Source organism: Orbicella faveolata, unplaced genomic scaffold (assembly GCF_042242905.1).
Source record: "Orbicella faveolata isolate gen_17 unplaced genomic scaffold, um_ofav_v1 contig_35, whole genome shotgun sequence".
NCBI classification, from domain to species: domain Eukaryota; kingdom Metazoa; phylum Cnidaria; class Anthozoa; order Scleractinia; family Merulinidae; genus Orbicella; species Orbicella faveolata.
The window spans coordinates 1,249,521-1,259,414 of NW_028301564.1; the positions used below are offsets into that span (position 1 = coordinate 1,249,521).

Here is a 9,894-nt window from a genome sequence, read left to right on the forward strand (position 1 = left end):
GTGATAACCCTTTTATGGACTAGCGTCTTATTTAGCTGGGAGGGGTGGGGGGGGGGGGGGGGAGTAGAAATATTCCTCGTTGCTCCATGTTACTGAAGCCAGAGATAAGCGTCGGCCTGGTGGGCCATGCACACGCCTCAGTGATGCAGACTTTATCTCACCTCTGCCATGTTACTTTGTTTTTATTTTTTGGGCTGAGAGAATTAATTTGCGCTCCGCAATTAGGGACTACTCTTTCTACCAGTATTGCTGTTTTAACTTAAAAGTAGTAGTGATAAAAAAGACAAATAACAAAACAAGACAACACTTTATTGTTTTGTCGCTTCCCATCGTAAAGTTGAGCAAACATATTGACGCACCTAAGATCAAATTGAGCCAGGAGTTCCTTTGCACACAATATAAACAACACGTCTTGAAATTAAAATAGAAATCTCCCTTCTTCTTTTTGAGGTCTAACTGGAAATCTTAAAAGAAGCCTTCCAAAAGGGCCTGTCCGGGTGTCGAACCCGGGACCTCTCGCACCCAAAGCGAGAATCATGCCACTAGACCAACAGGCCATTGTTGATTAGTAAGGCTAAACATAACGCCCAGTACCTACTACGGAAGAAGTGCGAAAATAATTTTCAGTTTAAAATCTTAATATCAATCTTTTGAAGTAAAGAATTGGTTCATGTTTAGTGTGCGTATATCGAGTAATGGATGCGCGAGGAAAGTTGGGAGAGCACGAGAGAAGCGAAATAGTTGTTCGAGCCGCGGCTAAAATGAAACTGCATACGTCATGTAAATAGAGAGTTTTACAATGAAGTCTCAATAGGAATTAGGTAGGACCAGCGTGTGCGCTATATATGTTGTAACGCTCCTTATACCAAGTTCCATAGCCTTTTGGTCTCACCAGTCGTCAAAAAACTTATTGAGCCAGCAAGAGACCGCCACCAATTTTGGGAAAAAGCGGCTCTGATGATCAGTAGACTAAACATCTACGTGGAAATGAGCAGTCTTGTCTGGCCTGTTGCTCCTCCTTCTTTTGGTGACAGATGTCCCTGGCTCCGCCGACTCCTGGACATGCCCCCTATTGCTAACCTTATTCAAGATTTCCCAAACTGTGTTCCTATCGCATCGATCAAAGGGAAGCTGGCATCTACTTGCCTTTTTAAATTCCTCCCTTCCTTCTGTTGGTCACCTCATGTCCGGAAACTGAGGGACAAATTAAATAAGCGAAAAAAAATATTCGCTTTAATTTGATTTGGAGCTTTCAAAAAGTGATTCGGATTTTAACATTTAGAGGTCGTAAAAAATTCGGCAATTCATTTTATTTCAAAATTCTTCGTAGCCAGCTCTGTAAACTTAAATTTGACATAGGGATTTAGGTAAAATAATAAATAATGAATACTTTATTTATACTGCAAAAAATAGATCAGCTGAATTTAAATATAACGACAGCTGGTATAAACCTATGTGCAGTTGAAAAAAAGTTTCAAATAATGTTAGCAATAAAAAAATATTAAAAACTAAAAGGGAAAATTTGTTTACAACAAAAACAACTCTTAACTGAATTCTACATTTATGCTGTATTCTGTCTTGCTCTAACAAATACTGGAATGTTTTTGACTTAAAAGTTCTTAAATTTAATGTCTTTAGCCCGAAATTCTTTAGGTAAATTTTTCCATTCTTTTCCTGCTGCAAATTTAAATGTAGATTGGCCCATAGCAGATTTTAAATTAGGCAGGCGAATTTCTCGGCTATCTCTTAATGACCTGCCACAAAGTTCTGATCTGAAATTCATATCACTCTGAAGTTGCGTAGGACAACGGTGGTTATTAACAATTTCAAACACTAGCTGAAGACGCATTAAGATTATTCTCAAAGCTTTATTCTGTAACCGTTCTAAAAAATCTGAATTCTTCTTAGTGCAGGATCCTCATATGGTGGAAACGTAATCTAAAACAGGCAAACTAGTGACTTAACATATCTTCAAAGGGATAGCTGGGCCGTAAAAAGACGAAAATCTATTTAACAATTCAAAGGAGCTCAGCATGGTATTTTGAGTTATTTTGGCCACATTCAAAATTACCTTTAAATGGTAGGAAACCTGAAAATAACAGTTTAATAAGATAGAAAAACACCAAAGAGATAATGATAAACCATAAAGGAACAAGGATGGCTAAGGATGGAGGAGATTGAGACGGATTACAAACGACGAATTTGAAAAATTGACGCTAAACTTTTCAATATGCGCAAACCGTGACGTAGCTCCGTTAAGGCAGACTGCGGAAGCGACGTAAGATATGTGACTGTTCCAAGATAACGATGCATCAACTATCACACCAAAGTACTTAAAAGATCTCTTCTGGTTGAGAATCGAATCACCGCAGAATATAGATATCTACGGTTTAAACCTGACGCGCTACATCGCTTGGGCGCGAAACACCTCTAAAGGTATAGGGGAACCTTAAATCTGATGATAATTAACTTACGACTTACGTTATATGATGTGGGTCACACGATGGTGATAACGATGCTAAAATGTGAGATTGAACTCCCTCGAAAAGCTTAGCATAGAAATCGAGGAATAGGAACGATTGTTACCCCTAGTAACTCATTGCTCAGTTAGAACTGGACAACAGTCGGGTATCGCAAATTAGCATTTTCATCATGTAATGAATTACGCTTGTTCTCGTTTTATGTAAACTTATGTGCACGAGCTGTCGTTCTGATACTTGTACGCTTTCAATTTATTTATATGAGTGAGGCAATATAACAATTGTGGCTTTTACTTTCATTACAAGTTTTCTTTCGTTTCGTTTGATTTTTGCTCAATTTTATTTCACCTTCGTAGATCCGTCAATTCCTCGATTTCCGGCTCTCAGGCCTGGTGCATCATCAGCGTCATTAACTTTGGGAACTTAAACCTTTCTTATTTTCAGATTTTCTTTTCTGCTATATTACAGCCGAAAACCTCGTTATTTTTCGTCTATAAACTCGCAGTGATTCATTCGCTATCAGATTTCGTTTTCGTTTTCGTTTCGTGTCTTTTTTTCTTTTTGCTCTAGCGACTGAGATTATTTATTGATAAGTTTCGTTGAAGTTGCTCGGTAACGGATATCTCGTTGGGATCTATTTTTGAAATTGGCAAACTGTGCCAAACTCAGTAATCAAGAATCAATTAGATTCTCTAAAACGATGTCTCTAAAACGAAATTGCTGGTAAGCTTAATTAAAATCGTTATTTCTTGACCATAGCAGTCCTATCCTATCTTCTCAATGTCTAAAACATTTCTTCACAATAGCCAATAAATTGCATCTGAGAAATATACTTTCGAACAAGAAATTTAATAGGGCATGGTAGTTTTGCCAAGTAAAGAAAGCCTAAAACAGCTCAAACAACAACGACGAAATTATCCATCAAAAGATATTAAAAAGGTTAAAAAAAAAAGAATCAAAATCAATATTTGATGGCAAACAAAGGTCAAACGCGTAATTCATAAAATGAAAATCAGTTTTTATTGTACAGAGGATCCGGAAAACTGGAAAGAAAGCCACCACAGAAAAAAGTGAGTTACACTGCACTTCTTGAACAAGAAGAAGTAATGCTGTCTGGGCATACAGTAGCTACATTTTTTAGTATCTTATGCGAGTGCATAGAAAAAAAAATTGGTTTTACACTGTAAGATTTTCAAGAAGAATTGGTGTTCTTGGCTGAGCGACGTTGCCGTGACATTGACCTCTCTTTGAAATTTATTCTAGAATCTGATTGGCTCAAAATCACTATGGTTTAGGAAGTCCTCATAAACAGATGACCTGTTAAAAGAACACACGTGACTGGTGTATCTAGCACAGCTAAGATCGAGGATTCTACTGATCGAACCTTCAGAACCAGGCACTCGCGACAAGACGATCCTTAAAACAGCGAAATTCAAGTCAGAATGCTGTCGCGGGTGACACATGTACGAAACTCAAGGCTTTTCATTGCATTGCTGATTTCCGTCGTTTTCACCGTGTCAGTCATCATTTCCTTTTTGCGGAAAAACGACTTGTATCATCGCGGCATTTCACCTGGTACACCGCAAGATGCTCCACAGAACGTTGCCCTCGCCATCAAGAAACAGTCGTTTGGCCCGGCGGCTGTAAAGGAAGTTGCGTTCACCATCAACAAAGAGTCATTTAGCCCGGCTGCAGAAGTTCCATTCTCAACAGCTAAAGAAGACACCCTTCCACACCGAACCTATTTAATATCCCGTACACGATACACCCAAACATTATTCCTTCTGATTTTGGTTGCAACTGCTCCAGACAATATTGATAGAAGGAAAGCTATTCGGAAAACATGGGCAAGCGATCCATCAATGAAAGTAAGATGGAAAACAATGTTTCTTATCGGTCAAGCGAAAAACAGTATACAGGAGGAATATTTGGAAGCTGAGAGTTTGATGTACAATGACTTAATACGAGGAGCACAGAGAGACACTTATCAAAATCTAACACTGAAGACACAAATGGGTCTGGAATGGGCGGCAAAATATTGCGACTTTCAGTTTGTAATGAAAGCAGACGACGATGTCTTTGTCAATCCTTACAGACTGATGGGCTATCTAGGAAACCCCGTCACACCTAAAACTAAGCTGTATCTCGGATACGTGAGGCGGAGTGCGGTACCTCATCGGCAAGGAAAGTATGGAGTGTCCATGGAAGCGTACAATAAAACCAGATATCCTAAGTTTTGTGGCGGCCCGGGCTACGTGCTATCGTCAGACCTTGTCCTGAAAATGGTGCAAATGTTTGATGCCAAGAAACCTTTGAAGCTTGAAGACGTGTACATAGGTACATTAGTGGAAAGGCTGGGAGTGACAGATGTGCGACACCATCAAGAATTTCGTTCTTTGCAGTTTGGACCGTGCAAATATTTCTCGGATACTATTGTTTACCATAGAGCCTCCATAAATTGCTTGGAAGAACTGTTTAATTTAGCGATGAAAGAAAGACTACAGGGTGAATTCAATAAATCCAGGAGTACGAAAACTGAAGAAAACAAACAACTGTCAATGCTGGTGAAACATGATGACACAGGACAAACTGAAAAAGTTTGACCGCGAATTTTTATATGAGAATGTTGTTTTTCTGGCCCAGGATGAAAATTCTTGTTTTTCTGCCGATATTCTTGTGAACATTCTTAGATTATATCGTTTACATTTCAGTGTTAGAATCTACAGGGGTATCATTGACTAGTGTTTAATGTCTAGATGACGTTGAAGCAATTTTAGAGCCAGACTGCAGGCAAGCTTAACATGCCAGAGAACTTCTTGCAGAAATGTTATTAGCATCGAACAAAAGGCTTGTGGTTTTGAAATTTTTTTCCTGCTAGTTTTGCCGTTTGGAGATAGGAATAGGTTTGTGCGGTTTAAATAAAAACATGTAACAGCACTGTTGTTACTGAAATTTTTCAACGACACAAAAGTATATTCTTTCAAAGTCTTAGCCTCGGGTTTATTTTTAAACACTTTTAAAATTTAGCAAATTTTAGCCTCGATATTCTTATAGAATGTATCATGTTCTTATAAAAAAAAAAGAGTAAAGCCAAAGGGATTGCTTTTTCCTGTCCGTTCGGTAAGGTTTTCAGTCATATAACTTTTCGCCTTTTGTGCTTATATTTCTGATGTTAAGTCTAAATAATATGGTCATTATATTCTCCAGAAATAAGATGTAACATCCAAGAGGATTTCAAATTAAATATAATCAATGGCGAATATTTGGTTTTAGGCATCGGATAGACATGTTAACATTTACCGGAGTGTACTTTACCATGGTCGTTCTGTCCATTGGGAAATTATTGATTATCGCAATAAAATTCTTGAACTAATTCATGCATGTTTAGGAGGCGGTTTCAGTAGTGGGCAGTTTTGTTTTTTTGATATTAATATTTACCTACGTACGTGTACGTGGCGAAAGGAACTGATTGATCGAGTGTAACAAAAGAGGACAACATCTTTATTTGATCCACTGACTTTGATTGGCAATTGGAGGAAATTTCGATCCTCAGAAATAAATTACGAATAAAATTTTACAGTGGTTTGTAAAGAGTTTCCATCTCTTCTCAGTTCTCTGAGGTTCGAGTAATTCACACCATGTAAGTTATAACTATGCATGTGTGACGTTATAGGATTGCTTATGTCAGAAACTGTAAAAATCTAGCGAATCTAAGACGACCACTCATATCTTAAAGTGGCATGTTGACCGACGTGCGAACAATACCGACCCGTTGTTTCGTATGCAAAGATGTTGGGTGATGCAATACAAACTGAATCACGAGAACCGCGGTTGTGAAATTAAGAAGAAAAAGAACCTCTTAGTGAGCTGTTATAAAGAAAAGCCTGTAGGGAAAAATTAAAGTTTCCACTAATTATTTATACATGCTCTTTTTATTTTACGTTATACAGGGCCCCCGTTGATACCAGTCCTGCGACTGAAGGGGTCACCCTGTTTAAATATCGATTATTATTATTATTATTATTATTATTATTATTATTACTACATGGATTCCAATCCCGATGCAAGTTTCCAATTATTTTTGACAGTGATAGATTTCGTTGCGACTTCATAAGTTAGTTCCGTACTGAAGCGTCAACGATCTTATAATTACTTACTGTGGTTGAACCCAAGGGTCGAGCACAGCCGCTCAATGTTCACGTCTGGTACAGCTGAGGCTAATGCAGGGCCTACATGAGCCTCCATTGCAAGCTTGTTCCAGTCCAGTACCGAGAATACGATGATGGTCTCTTATTCAGAAACTTACAAAATGTGACATTCTGCTTCTGTTTTGAAAGATTGTTCATTGTTCCACCGAAAGATTCGTGGACCTGTCCGGAGATCAACCCAGGTGAAAATCATGCCACTAGTCCAACAGGCCAGAGATACAAAAGTTATAAAGACAAAGGCCTTGTTTTACTCCTTCGATTAGCCGGTGATATAACACCTGTTCTGTGATGTCTAAGGCGGTCTGACAATGCAACTCTGCTGTTGTGTCCTCGGGGGTTAAACCGTCCAGGTACAGCTCCAACAGCAAGTGAACTTTTCGGGAAGATAAGCAATTTCTCAATAGCTAAAATTGTAACAGACTGCCATATTCAAGAAGTCTCCGTGGCGCGATCGGTTAGCGCGTTCGGCTGTTAACCGAAAGGTTGGTGGTTCAAGCCCATCCGGGGACGTTTTTATTTTCTTTTTTTTCGTTTTTTTGCTTTGTGATCGCTTAATACACAAGCGAGGAGGATACAGCACGTACAGCACTTGCAAAAATGCTGCATTTGTTCATATTTTATTGTTGTCATTTATAAATTTGCGCTGTAAACGCAACAAACTTATGTTTTTATCCTTAGTTAAATTGGCATTGCTCATTTCAAGGATCTTTGATTAATCAGCTTTTGTAAACCAAAGTAAAGGCCACGCAATTCCCGATGACCATAATTAATTTTAATCATATTTTATTCTTCTCCTTGAAACAGTGTCATAGCCTTACAGAGAACAAACCATGGCCTAGTTTTACTTGTTCACTCCTTCACCCCGGTCGAACCGCTGAAATGAGCTCCAGGCCCTCTCCTCCACTCCCACCAGTTTTGAATTATCAGTGCCTAGATAATCCATACTGGAATCTTCTTAAGAAAAGAGAAACTCTCCAAACTGAACAGATTATCTTAAGAAACAAGAAGCTTTCAGATTTCAGATTTTTTTTGAGATTTTTTTATTGTTTTGCACTATTTCTTACAGTAAATCTATAAAGAAATATGACATAACATTGCCAACAAGAACACAGAAACAAAAAAAATATACAACAAATAGTCACTGCCACATTAAGCTTATATTACTAAAAACAGTGCAAAGTGTATTACAAGAGGTACTTGTATGAGAAGACTGTTCGGCTTAAGAAACAGCTTGAGAATCTAGTAGGTTCAGTTTATATTGTTATCTATTTTTATCGATAAATGTATGCCGACTGAAACTTCCTAAATGCAAATGATTCACCAAAAATCTGGAACGATGAACTCCTAGTAACAATACAAACTGTATCATCTAGTTGGCAGTTTGAATTTCAGGAGCTTACAACTGCTTGGTCCATTTTCTCTTTCTGGATCGAGAGGGCGACGCAGTACAGTGAAACGTCTAAAGTCTCGTCCTCGGCTACGGAACTTGCCAATAATTTTATCACTTTCTTCGAAAATAAAATTATCAATATAAGATGTAAACTGGAAGCTGCCGAAATGCCTGATCTCTTCTGTACTTTGGACAAATTAACGCTTGACTGTCAGTTAACTGCCTTCTCACCTACTTCAATCGTTGAACTTTCGGAAGTTGCACGCACTGTTGTGTCTAAGTCTTGTAGCCTGGACCCTCTGCCTGCCGTCTTGTTAAAAGAAAATTTTGACATGCTTCTACCTACGCTTTGCAGGATTGTAAACTTGTCCCTGGAATCTGGATATGTGCCTCCTTCACTAAAAACCGCCGTCTTACTGCCACTACTCAAGAAACCATCCTTGGACCACGAAATCCTTAATAATTATAGGTCTATCTCAAATCTCAAGGTCATTTCAAAAATCATCGAAAAAGTTGTTGCAGTACGTCTTCAGGACTACTTGGAATCCAACCAACTTAATGAACCGCTACAATCAGCCTACAAGCGATTTCATAGTTGTGAAACCGCTCTTGTACGTGTACACAATGATATTTTGTGTGCCATTGACGATCGTCACTGTGTTATACTCCTGCTACTTGATCTATCTGCTGCTTTTGACACTGTTGATCACGACATTCTTCTAACAAGACTGAAATCCAAGTTTTCAATCTGTGGCACTGCCCTTGAATGGTTTCGTTCCTATCTTACAAACCGCACACAATTTACCTTAATCGATGGAAAAAAACCACAGTCTCGTGAGCTTAAATGTGGAGTCCCCCAAGGTTCGGTCCTAGGGCCTATCCTGTACTTACTTTATACTGCACCACGGGCTGACATTCTACGGTACCACGAAATACAATTTCACTTCTACGCTGACGACACTCAGTTATATATCTCTTTTTCAACAAACAACGACGTCGAATTAACTAATGCAGTTGGAAAAATTGAGGAATGTTTGTCTGATCTTGACAAGTGGATGTCTCTTAACAAGCTAAAACTGAATAAGGACAAGACGGAACTTCTTTATCTATACTCGAAACACAACCCGTAGCAGTCTCTACCACCAATCCGTTTTGGTCAAGACATAATTCAGCCATCTCAATTTGCTAGAAACATTGGTGTGATATTTGACAGTACCATGACTATGCTTCCGCATATCAGTTCTATTTGTAAATCAGCCTCTTATCATCTGCGCAACATCTCCCGGATAAGGAAATTCTTATCTACGAAAACCACCAAGATCCTGGTCCATGCTTTTGTGTCTTCCAAACCCGACCACTGCAACTCTCTTTTGTACAATGTACCGAAGTGTGCTTTAAAAAAGCTCCAGTCTGTTCAGAACGCCGCTACCCGACTTATCACCTGTTCCCGAAAGTACGACCACATCACTCCAATACTGAAAGAATTACACTGGCTTCCTGTTTCTGAACGCATTAAATTCAAGATTATGTTACTTACCTTTAAGGCTCTTCATCAACAATCTCCTGTCTACATTCAAGATCTAGTAGCATACTACCAACCTTCCAGAATCCTCCGATCATCACACTTATTACTTCTTAACCCCACGAATTTTCACCTGAAGACGTATGGTTCTCGAGCTTTTGCTGTTTCCGCTCCTGAACTCTGGAACAGTCTACCTGTTTCTATCCGCTCATGTGACAATCTAAGTTCTTTTAAATCTAAACTCAAAACTCATCTTTTTAAGAAAACTTATTATTCTTAGCGATTTTTACTTTC

At 38.6% G+C, this 9,894-nt stretch overlaps 1 protein-coding gene and 1 non-coding gene across 2 annotated transcripts; one reads left to right on the forward strand and one right to left on the reverse strand.

The window, feature by feature from the left end:
• Positions 1 to 485: 485 nt before the first annotated feature.
• Trnap-ugg (transfer RNA proline (anticodon UGG)) lies at positions 486 to 557 on the reverse strand. Its single transcript has one exon. It is a non-coding gene; the product is annotated as a tRNA-Pro (tRNA).
• Positions 558 to 3,796: 3,239 nt separating this feature from the next.
• LOC110056629 (beta-1,3-galactosyltransferase 5-like) lies at positions 3,797 to 6,071 on the forward strand. Its single transcript, XM_089274111.1, has one exon. It carries the CDS (start codon positions 3,923 to 3,925, stop codon positions 5,081 to 5,083), a length of 1,161 nt encoding a protein of 386 aa, XP_089130237.1. The 5' UTR covers positions 3,797 to 3,922; the 3' UTR covers positions 5,084 to 6,071.
• Positions 6,072 to 9,894: the final 3,823 nt, after the last annotated feature.

What these genes read in the sequence shown, in the direction of transcription:
- LOC110056629 (XM_089274111.1), top strand. Translation starts at nt 3,923, where the DNA reads ATGCTGTCGCGGGTGACACATGTACGAAACTCAAGGCTTTTCATTGCA.